The following is a 14,411-nucleotide window of genomic DNA, read 5'->3' as shown; positions in this document are numbered from 1 at the left end:
TGAGCCTGTCTGCGATGACGTTAGAACTCCCAGGGATGTGCGTTGCAATCAGAAAACGTTGGGAAGAGATCGCCCACTGCCAGAGTCTGAGTGCTTCTCGACATAGAGGATAGGATCTGGTTCCGCCCTGCTTGTTGATGTACCACACCACTGACATATTGTCTGTTTGGATTGCAATGGTCCCGGAAGGGAGAGAGTCCTGAAGGGCTTGCAATGCTAAATGCATGGCTCTCATCTCCAAGACATTTATATGCAAATTGTACTCGTGAGGTTGCCAGGTGCCTTGGACTGTCCTGCCCTGATAATGCCCCCCCCACCCTATCAGGGAGGTGTCAGTGGTCACTGTGGCGACTGGAGGGGATGGCACAAATGGTCTGCCCGGGGCCACTGATGGGGAGACCATCCACCAAGCGAGGTGCTTCTTGCATGCTTCTGTGATCATAACCTTGTGAGACATGGGAAGCTGTTGGAAGGACCACTGTGTGAATAGAAGCCACTGGAGGATTCTCATGTGAAAGTGGGCCAGAGGACAAGAAGAACTGCTGATGCCCTGGAACCCAGTGTTCGGAGCATGAACCTGACTTGAATCATTTTGCATGTTAATAAAATCTGTACTTGTTGGCGAATTAGTGATACCCTGTCTGGTGGAAGGTTCGCAAACATGTTCCTGGTATTTAGATTTTGCGCCTATATAAGTGATATGCTGACAGGGCAACAATGCAGATTTTTCGAAATTTATTGTGATACCTAGCCTGGAGCAAGTTTTGATAGTGTAGTCCCTGGCTTGCAAGAGGTGATGCCTGGTGGAAGCACTGAGGAGCCAGTTGTCTAGATATGGAAACACCTGGAATCCCTGACGTCTCAGGTGAGCCGTAACTACTGCCATGCATTTAAACACCCTGGGGGCTGTGGTGAGACCAAAAGGCAGAGCTCTGAACTGATAATGACTGGCCCCCAGCCGGAAGCGAATAAATCTTCTGGAGCGCCTGTGCATTTTGATGTGGTAGTACGCATCCTGAAGATCTATAGAGCACATCCAATTGTCCTGACCCAGGAAGGGTAGAATGGACTGTAGCGTGACCATCCGAAACTTTGTTCTTTGTACAGACCTGTTTAGTCTGCTGAGATCCAGAATGGGTCTCCAGTCCCCTGTCTTTTTTGGTACCAAAAAGAACCTTGAGTAAGTTCCGGATCCGATCTGGTCTGCTGGGACTTCCTGGATGACCCTTTTGTGTAGCAGCTTTGAAATTTCTTTGGCTGCTTGGTCCCTTAGATTGGGTGGAACATCTGGAAGGGACTTGTTTGACTGTAACGGGGGTTGAGCAAAGGGAATTCTGTAACCTCCGGATATGATTGACTGTACCCACTTGTCTTGAGATTCTGCCAGGCTTTGGAGTACAGTGAAAGTCTACCCCCGACTGCCTCCAGAGGTAGGCAGCTGGGAAACCCTTCAGGGATGCTGACAGGGCTTTTCAGAGAAGGATTCTCTGCTGCCCTGGTTCTGCGGACCCCCCCTGCCACGAGGACAGCATCTGTTATTGTTCCTTCCTCTGCCCCTGGAGGGGAACTCACCATGTGTGTCAGGCAAGGCTCCCTGGGATTTACGGAACCACATTTTTCCACTCTTCTGACCCTTGGGGTATGGTCTAGAAGGAGTGGAAAAACAGACTCCCACAGTAGAGAGAGTCTTGCCTTCCTGTTCACACCTGGTTAGTGTGTCCTTCACCTGTGGTCCAAAGAGAGCGGAGCCATCAAAGGGGGAATTGGTGAAAGACTCTCTGAAGGGTTCCGCAAAATTACACAGCCGCATCCATGCGTGCCTCCTAAGGGTGACGCCTGTGGCTGCGGCTCTACTCACACCATCGGCTGCGTACGAAATTAAACTCATGGAGGAGTTAACAACTGAATTCAGAGTCGCCAGTTGGGAGGCCACCTTAGCTTAAGCCCCCACAGCTGATGGATCTTTGAGAGTATCTACAAACTCTTTAAGGAGATCCCTCTGAAGGCGGGTGAAATGGCACAAATAATTCAGAGACTTCATAGAGAAGGTCGCTGAAGCAAACATTCGCTTCCCATATCTGTCCATAGTCCTAGACTCCTTGTTAGGAGGATGGACAGATGACGAAGTTTCTGCCAACTCCTTCTTTGTGGCTGCTGCTACCACCATGGCATCAACAGGTACGCTCTTAGATAAAAACTGTTTGTCCTGAAGTGCAGTTATAAATTTAGCAGGTCTCCTGGGGGTTGGTTCCACTGTGTCTTGAGCTGACCACGCCTTCCGAGCCACCACAGACATAAGTGGGTCGAAAGGCGGAGACACCCAGGAGGTGGAGGGTCGGGAACCAAACGCGTCCAGAAATACCGACTCATCCTCTGAAGGGGCTAGGGTATTCCAGTTCCCCCTCTGCTTAAGGATTTCAAGGATGTCTGAAAAGGAGACATCTTCAGAGGGGGATCTCGGGGACCCTTCCGAATCCTCTAAGTTGGTATCTGATGTGACAGACTCAGGGGAGTCAACGTGCTTCCTCTTACACTTCCTCTTACGAGGTGGCTCCTCTGAGTGATCAGGGGAGGCCTCGGAAGAGGACGAAATACCCAAAGGGGTGCCCTGGAGCTTTGGTTCCCCACGCCTGGGGTAAGGAGGAGGGGCAGAGGCAGACGCAGGCACCATAGGGGGAGGAGCCGATGGGGTTGATCGTGGAACTGGTTCAGGAGCCAGTACACTCCTCATGACCTCGAAGGCGTCCCTGCCCAGATGCAGAGAAGACTCTGGTTCGGAAGAAATCGGAATCCCTCTCCGCACCGAGGGGGATGGCTCCGAAGCCGATGTAGGAGCCGAGCTCACCTGCGCCGAAGCTCCGAGAGGGAGAGCGTGGTCAGACAAGGGTCCGATGCCACTCGCCCCCTCGGAGCTGATGAGGGAGTCCCGGCGCCCAGATCCCTCCAAGGACGGGACCAAGGATGTGATCGGAGCCAACGACAGAACCGAAAGAGAAGGTATCGGAGCCGACGGTTCCACGACTCGAACCCCAACAAACTCCGGCTCCGAACTCAAGGGAGGAGTCGGAGGAGGAATATTTGCAGAAGTGGATGGAGCCGACACCTGATGAGGGGAGCTGGACAACATTTTTGGTAGGGCCTGCGATTTCAGCAACCTGCTGAACACTCTCTCCAAATCATGATCTGAAAGTCTGGAGGACCGAGAGGAATGGGAGGACTTATGACTGTGCACCGATTGGAGCAGAGGTGGCCATGGAGCCAAGCGTATCGACTCCAAGGTGGGAGACCTAGATCTTTTTCGACTCACGGACGGTTCCGAGGTTCGTGTTGGAGCCGACTGTGAGGGAGGCACATCGGCTCCGGCCGGAGCCGAGGTGGATGGTGGTGCTTCACCCAATGACAGCTCAGAACTTGGAGCCGAAGACTTGGGTGGCTTGGAGGATTTCGCAGGCTGAACCTTAGCCGGTGAATCCTGTGGCTTAAGCAAACCCGAAGGATTAACTTATTTTTGCGCTCCTGCAGGACCCTTGGGCTGAAAGCATGACAGACCGAACAAGAGTCCTGCAGGTGCACCGCACCCAGACAGTAGACACAAGAAGTGTGACCATCTGTCAGAGACATCTTCTGACAACATGAGTCACACTTCTTGAATCCGGACACTTTAGTATCCTTGGACATGTTATCACACACACACACCAAGGAGAAAAAACGGACACACACACAAGCAAAAAACAAGTTAGCAGGTGTAACAAACTAAACTATACAGCTAACACACACTAGAAAACTAAATAAGTCTACTACTATTAACACTCCTAAAAACTATCTATATTATATATATATATATAGTTTAGACAAAAAAAAAAAAGGTTAGCCTCTAACTTAAACGGCTAACACTAAGGGAGGGAGGGGGAGGGGTGGGGAAAACTCTCTAATTAAAACGAGTTTTCAAGAAAAACAAGAGGGATAAAAGCTATCTAGGGAATCTAGCTTGGGGCATATTACAACTAAATAATTAGGTACACTAAAAAGAAAAAGTTGTAGTAATACTAAAAAAAATACAATAAAGTATACGAGCCTGAGCCAGCAAGACAACCTCACAGTCTGAAGCGGCAAACGAGATCAGGGTAGCTAGCGCCAGGCATCATGGGATATGGGGTAGTCTCGAGCCAGTAAACAGCTCTCGAGCTTTTGAAGATGGCCGAGTCGGAGCCGAGGATTGGATCCGAACCCAACCAGCAAGAATGAAGGCTTAACATCTAATTTTACCTAGTACTACATCTTGCTGCATAACCAGTTACTCTACTACGGAAGAAATAGAACATGGTGAAATCATACAAAACACTTGTCATGGTGAACAAAGCAGATTAAAAACACCTAGAACAGCAAGTAATCAAGTTAACAATCACTTATACAGCTTTACATCTAACAACAGGACTTCTATGATCTAATAATTGTTTTCTGTTTTGCTGAAGTATACTGCAGCTTAATATATCAAAATTAATATGGATGCAAGTTCATTATTTATTAACTCTACCCTGAATTAAACACACTTGATTTTTAGCAGCATTTCTGTGTCTCTAGTATGTGTGCAAATGTTTATTTAAAATTTAACAGAAGTAGAACAAACAATTCCTGGAGCTAACATTCAAATAGATTTCTTACCTTGTGATATAACCGATTGTTTTCCCATTCTAATAATTTCTGAATTGATCTTCTTGTCTGAAAGGAAAAAAATAAATAAATAAATAAAAAAAATAAGAACTTCAGAATTTCCTATATCACTCTGAATATTATGCATTAAAAAAGCGCACCTGGCAGCTCATCTTGCATGCTTACTAAACGGTTTGGACGATATTTTCTTGTTTAATTCAGTACTGCGTGAAACACCTGAAATGGACTTTGTTGTGTACTTAAACTTCTTAACTTTTGAAAAAAACTTTCTGAAGTGCTACTTCCAATGATTTAAAAAGCTGTATGTTTGTTCTGGAAGCCAAACAATTTAGGCTTTTCTCTCTATAGCCTGAAAGGCAAAAATTGAAGAGTTTCTTTCTACAGATGGAATTTCACTAAATAATACAACATGTTGCTAAGGTTTTTTTTCTGAAAAGGCATATTTTAAGTTACAAGTTAACTAAAAACATAGGCATGATATATCTGCAGTTTGTCTCAACAGTAAATGAAATTAAGTAAATTAAATATTACAATAAATTATAAAATATTATAATAAAAGTGAGTAAAGAAATATTTTATGTTTATCAAAATATGCAATTAACCAATCAAAGCCAACATAGTACTTAGTCTAAAAATATGCAGATAGATTCAAAACTAGTAATCTACATAACTTTAATCTCATGGATATACAATAAGAAGAGGAGGAGGAATGTGAAAGCTGTGCCAAGGATTAAATGGTGGAAGTTAAAAAAGGGTGATTGTGAAGTGGAGTTTAGGGAAGAGTTAAGACAGGCACTGGGAGGCAGTGGAGAGTTACCGAATAGCTGGGTAACTACAGCAGAACTAGTAAGGGTGACTGCTAGAAAGGTGCTTGGTGTGACATCTGGACAGAGGAAGGAGGACAAGGAGACCTGGTGGTGGAATGCGGAAGTACAGGAGAGTATACAGAGGAAGAGGCTGGCGAAGAAGAAGTGGGATTGTCAAAGAGATGAAGAAAGTAGACATGAGTATAAGGAGATGAGGCATGGCAAAGAGAGAGGTGGCGAAAGCTAAGGATAGGGCATATGGAGAGTTGTACGAGATTGGACACTAAAGAGGGAGAAAAGGACCTGTACCGATTAGCTAGACAGAGGGACAGAGCTGGGAAAGATGTGCAGCATGTAAGGGTGATAAAGGATAGTGAGGGAAAGGTACTCACAAGAGAGGAGAGTGTGTTGAGTAGATGGAAAGAGTATTTTGAGAGGCTGATGAATGAAGAGAATGAGAGAGAGAGAAGGTTGGATGATGTGGGGATAGTGAATCAGGAAGTGAAACAGATTAGCAAGGAGGAAGTAAGGGCAGCTATGAAGAGGATGAAGAATGGAAAGGCTGTTGGCCCAGATGACATACCAATGGAAGCATGGAGGTGCTTAGGAGAAATGGCAGTGGAATTTCTAACTAGATTGTTTAATGAAATTTTGGAAAGTCAGAGGATGCCTGAGGAGTGGAGAAAAAGTGTTTTGGTACCTATCTTTAAGAATAAGGGTGATGTGCAGAGCTGCAGTAACTACAGAGGGATAAAACTGATTAGTCACAGCTTGAAGTTATGGGAAAGAGTAGTGGAAGCAAGGTTAAGAAGGGAGGTGATGATTAGTGATCAGCAGTATGGTTTCATGCCAGGAAAGAGCACTACAGATGCAATGTTTGCTCTGAGACTGTTGATGGAGAAATACAGAGAAGGTCAGAAGGAGTTGCATTGTGTCTTTGTAGACTTGGAGAAAGCATATGACAGGGTGCCTAGAGAAGAGTTGTGGTATTGTATGAGGAAGTCGGGAGTGGCAGAGAAGTACGTAAGAGTGGTACAGGATATGTATGAGGGTAGTGTGACAGTGGTGAGGACTGCAGTGGGAGTGACAGATCCGTTTAAGGTGGAGGTGGGATTACATCAAGGATCAGCTCTGAGTCCTTTCTTATTTGCAGTGGTGATGGACAGGTTGACAGATGAGATCAGACAGGAGGCCCGTGGACTATGATGTTTGCAGATGACATTGTGATCTGTAGTGAGAGTAGGAATCAGGTTGAGGAGACTCTGGAGAGGTGGAGATATGCTCTAGAGAGCAGAGGAATGAGGTCAGCAGGGCTAAGACAGAATATATGTGTGTAAATGAGAGGGAGGGTAGAGGAATGGTGAGGATGCAGGGAGTAGAGTTGGTAAAGGTGGACGAGTTTAAGTACTTGGGATCAACAGTTCAGAGTAATGGTGAATGTGGAAGAGAGGTGAAGAAGAGAGTACAGGCAGGGTGGAATGGGTGGAGAAGAGTGTCAGGAGTGATTTGTGACAGACGGGTATCCGTAAGAGTGAAAGGGAAGGTCTACAAGAGCGTAGTGAGACCAGCTATGTTATATGGGTTGGAGACAGTGGCATTGACAAAAAGGCAGGAGTCAGAGCTGGATGTGGCAGAGTTAAAGATGTTAAGATTTGCAATCGGTGTGACTAGGATGGATAGGATTAGGAATCGGTATATTAGAGGGTCAGCTCATGTTGGACAGTTTGGAGACAAAGCAAGAGAGACGAGATTGCGTTGGTTTGGACATGTGCTGAGGAGGGATGATGGGTATATTGGGAAAAAGATGCTAAGGATGGAGCTGCCAGGTAAGAGGAATAGAGGAAGGCCTAAGATAAGGTTTATGGACGTGGTGAGAGAGGACATGCAGGCGGTTGGTGTGACAGAGCAAGATGCAGAGGATAGGAAGAAATGGAAAGAGATGATCCGCTGTGGCGACCCCTAACGGGAAAAGCCGAAAGAGAATGATGACACTTTTATAAATGTATTAATCATAAGAAATCCATATAACATAAAAAATATAGTCCTGGTAGATACAAAACTTGTACAGATCAAGAATCTGAGCTGAAAGCAGAGGCTTGCACTCTAAAAAAAAAACAAAACAATGCTGCCAGCATACAAATAAGATAGACAGCTATACTTTGGGAAATATTTTCAACACTATCTTGTTATAATCCTACTTCATGAAAAAATAAAGTAGGCATGTAAAGTTCAGAGCCAGAAGAAATTCACAGATAACTTAAAACCACAATTCTAAGTTAATAACTGAAATTAAAACTTACCATAACACTGGATAGAATACTCACGCTCTTTCCTATTCCAAATTCCTTGGATCATCCCCCGAAACACTCTCCCACAACATAAGGAAGAGGCATTCTTGGTGACTGTTACTCCTAGGGGAGGAAGAACAAAAGGTCTCCCCCACTGGGATTATGGAAGACATAAGCCACTATTTTAAATGGGTCTTGCATTGAGGAGTCAAAAATATTGAGGCAGCAGGATGGTCACAATGTAGGACCACTGAACTCACAGCAATTACTACAGAATGTGCATGTGATAAGTACATGTGGGGATCCATGACTACAGTGAAAGCCACTGGACCTAGTACCCAAAGTAGAAAGACTGCTGGCAGAAATAAGCAGGTCAAGAGATGTTGAATAGAGGCTCTGAGGATCTGAATTCCTTCCAGCATTAGGTTGACTATGCTTGTGTCCAGATGGCATCCAATAAGCAGTACGGACTGCGCTGGACAGTGTCGAATTGTTTGTAGTTTACAGACATGCCTAAGGATAAGCAGAGATGTAACAAGTAATTCCTGAATTGAAGAAGATATTTCTCAGTTGCAGAAGTGGGGAGCCAGTTGTCCAAGTATGGGAACACCTGAATCCCTCTGAGCTGCAGGTGGGTTGTGACTACTGCCATACATTTAATAAGCACCTGGGAGACTGTGGTGAGATGGGAAGGACAGGGCTCTGAACTGACAATGGTTGACTCCTAGCCGGAAGTGCAAAAATCTTTTTGATGACTTTACTATCTTGATGTGGAAGCAGACTTCCTAAAGATCTACTAAGCATGTCTAATCATCTGCATTTAAATCAGGCAAAACTGACTGCACCATGATCATTCTTGAAAGGGGTCTTTTTCATATAAAGATTTAGGCTACTGAGGTCTAGAATGGGCTAGAGGTCCTTGCTTTTCTTTGGCATTAAAAATCATTTTAAATAGATTCTGGACCTTGCCTGGACTGGTGGGACCTCTTGGTTTGCCTGTTTTTTTCTAAGAGAGAAAGAATTTCTCTTCTGGACACTCTTCATTAGCAGGAAAGAACATCTGGAAGCATATAGTTTTGAAGGGATGGTAAACAGGGAAAGGGTACAATATAGCCTTTGCATACAACTTTCCTCTCTCACCAAAGAGAGTTGTGCAATGGCCATCCACACAGCAGAGTGGAGAGACAGATGGCTCTGACTGCCTTAAGAAAGGAGCAGTTGAAGAACCCTTCAGGGATACTGGTTCTGTTTGTCGAAAAGGATCCCTCAAATCCCCGGTTCTGCGGACCGCCACAACCACTGGGTCAACATCCATTGAAGGGGCTGCATGTATCACATCCACCCATATCTGAGGAGAAAGAATCAAAGAATTAACCCTGGGCCATCCTGAACCATAAAGATTTTGACTCCTCCGGATTCCTGTAGTATCATAGAGAGATATCAAAGTTGACTTCTAGGTTTTCAACCATCCAATACAATAAACTAATTCCGAAGGAACTGCTGCCAATGTTACCCATGGCTTATGCAGAACATGTGGAATTTTGACTGTTACATATGGAATAATATGTAGGAAGGTGTTCAAGCCCCAGGCGCACCACACACAGATTGCGGGTGTCCTGGGGTGAAATCTTATGGCTCATGCCCCAGCAATTTCTGATTCACTGATGGTACAAACAGGTGGAGCACTCATGAAGGGTGCTTTGAAGTTATCCATGATACTGCAAAGGTGGACTTGGGCAACACACCTCAAAGTGATTTATTTGCAAGCAGCCTTAGCAACTTCATGGACTGTGTTACGGATTAGATGTATGAGGAGATCAGTGATGTTTGGTATCCGATATAATCCAACCAAAGACTCTGTTTACATGACTCCACCAAGAGGGGACTTCGCAAACAGAGTAAAGCCTGTTCAGCTAAATCTCTTTGGGAGCAGTTGATACATATGGCATAGTTTAATACACTCAAACAAAAGTGCCAGAGATGTAAACATGCTTACCCATCCTATCTACTGTCTGGGACTCCTTGTTGGGAGAAAGAACAGCTTCTACTTCTTCCTCTTCTTCTGCTTTGTCGGAAAGCTCTCACTTGGTGGCTGCTGCTAAACTCCAGGAGTACACCAGAGGGCCCTTGGACCAGTGCTGCCTGTTCATGGGGTGGGGTGGGGCACTGTAGATCAGAGTTTAGCATGGGTGCGTTATGTCTTAAGGAGCATGTGAGGCTGTGCATGCACGTACATATTCCAGACATGTGCAATCGCCATTTAAGCCTAGCCAATTATCCCTTGAGAGACTCAAACCCTGCACCTTGTGTTTGTAAGGCAGACACCTTAACCATTAGGCCACCCTCCCAACCCTTTTGAAGCAGCAGCCAGTGTGTGAGGATGTATGATCACAGCAGTTAGTTTGTATACAAGTTACTTAGTCATAGTCAAATAAGCTTAACAGTAATGTGCTTGTATGGAATAAAGCTACTTAAACAGAACCCATGAAGACTCGTTTATTCATGTACCAACACGAAAGCGACATAGTGTCAGAACCAGGACAGAAAATAACAAAACATTTGGAACCATGGGACATAAACACGACAGCGAAGGTAAAACCAAGAAAAAAACAGTACTAACATAACCAGAAGCAATCAAAGGTAATGAAAAGCAACACAAATTATTTACTCAATGCAAACAGGCTAGAAAAGGCATTACAAGGGCATAAACCGCATTATCAGGCAAGCGGACAGCTCAAAGTTTGTTACCTAAAGAAAATGTTTAAGATAAAACAAATATGTTAAAGTATAAAACAAGCAAGATCAAGTATAAAACGAGCATGTTTAAGGCAGATAGAATGTGCTCAAGGCATAACTGGGCATGTTTAGAGTAAAACGAGCACAAAAGAAAGTACGCTGGGCATAAAAAAGGAAAGGGCTTAAACGAGCACAAAGAATAATAATAAGAAAAGAAAAGGGGCACATAGATAAAAATAAAGTAAGGCAACTGCTATGTTGGGCAAAGTGCTGTGTCTGTGCATAACTATAACTTTGGTATCAAAAAAATTAAACTCATTCGAAGTATCTCAGTGTGTGTAAAAGTGCTTACAGTGTGTGCTTATTACTATGCATGTATTTCAAAGAGTTCACTGTGTGTAAAGTGCAACTATCTCGTGTAATTCAATTGAAGTATGGTTGTTGGAAGAAAAGTTCTTGTGCTGGTTGTGGCTGTTTGCAAGATGCCGCCATTACAGAGTGCTTCTTGTACTGTAAAAAGTTCCTGGCAAGGAGCCGCCATGTTGGGAATGTTTCAGTGTATTCCATCTAGTCATTTACAAAGTGCTCATACCTCAAAAGACATTGCATTTGGGCAACCAAAATCTGACTATTCGCATTGTGCAATTGCTTAACAAGTTTCTTGTATTAAAGAAAGATGTTTCTTACAAAAGTCTACAAGAGTTACAGTGCTCGTGAATTGTTCAGATGCACTGCAAAGTTCCTGAATGCTTCTTAAGATGACAACTTTAATAAGGGATAATGCATGACTGTTCCACGCATGCCTTTATCGATAAATTTCCAATCAACTACTTTCGCATTTTTGCCTTTACCAATTCCGAAAGCCAATGATTTTAGCATTTCTATCTTTACTTGTTGAAAGTTTCAAAAAAGCATCACAAAGCCAGAGAAAGTATTCAGTTAAGCTCCGTAAAGCAGTAATAAGTTGAAAAGCTATTCCGCTGAATTTCATAAAACACTGAGAAACTTAAAAAGCTATTTCATAAAGCAGTGAAGCATTAAGAATTTAAGAAGTTATTTTGCAAAGTGCAATAAAGCATCGAGAAGCCAGAGAGGTTTATTTCGTAAAGTCGTTGACTGAGAGCACTACGTGGTTATTCATTCGCACAATACCAATAAGCATAAAGAAAGAAGGTGCAGATATAAAGCAGATCATCATTAGATAAACTGAGTGTTCATGCCAATTACTTATGCACGTATGTGTGTGTGTGTATTTGTACGAATTTGCAAGACCCTTCGCTGATATGTGTTAATATGGCAGATGGACTTCGAAAACCACAACCACTTGTGTTTGACCAGAAAACTGCAGAGAACTTACCATAAATGTAGATGTTCGAGTGTATTCACTGTTGCAGTCATCACATTTGGGTTATCCTGCCACGGGTAGACCTCATTCAGCACGAATACCAGAGGCTTAGTATTTTTGCATCAGTTGCTGCAGTTCCAGGACTGATGTCAGGTCATCAGTAGTATAAAATCAGGCAGCCAATGCCATTACATCAGATTTTCTTGCCCTGTTAGGAGCCCCCCAAATAGGGAGCTAGGTTATGGTGGAAGAACACCATCAGTAGAAAGTAAAAACCAAAAATTCCCTGTAAGGAGAGAGAGAGAGAGAGAGAGAGAGAGAGAGAGAGAGAGAGACAAGGGGGGTGGAGGGAGGGAAACCAGGACTGCAACAGTGAATATACTCGAACATCTAGATTTATGGTAAGTGTACACAACTGTACTATGTTCTTCGTGTTTCACTGTTGCAGTCAGCACATTTGGGTTGATTCTCAAAGCTGAAGAAAAGGGTGGAGGCAGTCAAGAAGACTGTGGGCTGGCTAGGATGCCCTGCAAGACCCCGGTAGCAACGGCTGCCCTGGATTTGGAGAAGAGGGGCAGGTGGTAATGCTTGGTGAAGGTATGAACAGATGTCCATGTTGCAGCCTCCAGGATGTCCCTGGTGGGGACCCCTATGAGAAAAGCTGCAGAGGTGGAGGTTGCTCTGGTGGAATGTGTCCTGACCCCTTTTGGGAGCGGTTTCCCGTGCTGTTTGTAGCAGAAATGGATGCAGTGTGCTATCCATTTGGAGATTGTTTGTTTGAATATGGCCTCTCCCTCTGCCCCTGCTGCGAAGCTGACTAGGAATTGATCAGTTTTTCTAAAGGATTTAGTCCTGTCCAGATAGAATCTGAGTTGTCTGTGCACATCTAGAGAGTGCATAATCCTTTCCCCCTTTTTTTGTGGGTTAGGGAAAAATGTGGTCAAATGTATGGATTGGTTGAGAGCCACACTGGACACCACTTTAGGCATAAAGGATGGATTAGTCCTGAGTGAGACTCTGTCAGCATGGAAAATGATGAAGGGCTCTACAGCCATGAGTGCTTGTAGCTCTGATACTCTTCTAGCTGAAATGATGGCCAGAAGCAAGGCTGTCTTCCAAGACAGAAATTTTAACTCTGCTGAAGCTGCAGGTTCAAAGGGGGGCAGGGTGAGCTTTTCCAACACAAAGTTAAGGTCCCAAGCTGGGGAAGGAGCTCTTCTGGGTGGCCTTAAGTTGTTAGCCCCTCTTAGGAACTGTTTGATGAGGAGGTTTGAGAATAGAGGTGGCTCTGTGCTGTAATGAGCAGAGATGGCAGAGGCATGAATTTTAATAGAAGAGAAGGATAGACCCCTGTGTAGTAGGTCTGCCAGGTAATACAGGATGAGAGGTAGGGAGGTCTGTGGCATTCTGGCTCACAGGCTGGATCCATGTGCAAAACCTTTTCCACTTGTCAGCATAGGATTTTCAAGTGCTGGGGCGTCTGGTCTCACGTATAACATCTAGGACTTGTTTGCTTAGGCTGCCAAGCTTGAGGAGTGGTCAGGGAATGCCAGGTTGAGGGTCTGCAATTAGGGATGCATGAATTCTCCATTCCCCTGGGTCAGGACTGTTGGGATCTGAGGTAGGTGCCATGGTGGCAGGGTTGACAGGCTGCGCAGCAGTGGGTACCAGTGCTGGTGTGGCCAGTCTGGGGCAATCAGGATTGCCCTTGGTATTTTCCTCCCTTATTTTGAGCAGTACCCTTGACATGAGTGGTAGAGTGGGAAATGCATAGACCGAGAGATTTACCCACTAGCAGGATAGAGCATCCACTTTCCAGGCCTTGCTGTGAAGTTCCCTGGTACAGAATTTTCTGAGCTGATGACTGGAGTGGGAGGCAAAGAGGTTGATCTTCGGGGTGCCCCATTTCTGGGCTACAAGGGTGAAGGTTCTGTGGTCTGGCTGCCACTCGTGTGGGTCTAGCAGGTTTCTGCTTACGTTGTGTGCCAGAGAGTTTAGACAGCCTGGCAGGAATTGTGCCAGCAGGTGTAGCTGCATGTCTTGAGGCCATGTGCCAAAGGGTCATGGTGAGCTTGCAGAGAGTATAAAAGTGAGCCCCTCCCTGCTTGTTGAAATACCACATCACAGTGGTTTTGTCTGTTTTGATCAGTAGAGGCCCCGGGGAGAGTAGGGGTCTGAAGGCTATCAGGGCATGCTGAACAGCTAGCATCTCTTTTTGGTTGATGTGCAGATGTATTTGATTTGGGCTCCAATGGTCCTGAATGCACCTGCCATCCAGGTGTGCATCCCAGGCATAGTTTGATGCATCTGTGGTGAGGGTCTGGGTGGCATGGGGTTGTGACAAGGGAAGTCCCTTGTTGTGGTTGCAAGCTGCTGCCCACAAAAGAAAATCTTTCCTTAGACAAGGTATCATTGGTATGAGTTTCCAGGTCTTGAGAGTGTTGACACCAAAGGGTTTTTAGGTACCACTGTAGTTTCCTCATATGCAGTCTGGCATATGGAATGAGTAGGATGCAGGAGGCCATGAACCTTAGAGCTTGCAGGATTTTCCTTGTGGATAACTGG

The 14,411-nt window shown here is 44.9% G+C and overlaps 1 protein-coding gene across 1 annotated transcript in view; it reads right to left on the bottom strand.

Annotated features, from left to right (window-relative positions):
* The window catches only part of LOC122790147 (cysteine-rich hydrophobic domain-containing protein 2-like), a 1,177,471-nt gene that overhangs the window by 520,521 nt on the left and 642,539 nt on the right, over positions 1 to 14,411 (bottom strand). The window contains exon 4 of the mRNA XM_044057734.1: positions 4,663 to 4,719. Coding sequence (XP_043913669.1) covers positions 4,663 to 4,719 — 57 coding nt within the window. The remainder of the gene's footprint in view (positions 1 to 4,662; positions 4,720 to 14,411) is intronic.

Source organism: Protopterus annectens, chromosome 15.part0 (assembly GCF_019279795.1).
Source record: "Protopterus annectens isolate FY-2018-M chromosome 15.part0, PAN1.0, whole genome shotgun sequence".
NCBI lineage: Eukaryota > Metazoa > Chordata > Ceratodontiformes > Protopteridae > Protopterus > Protopterus annectens.
Note: the sequence above shows the minus strand (reverse complement) of the source record. Positions and strands in the feature narration are given on the sequence as shown.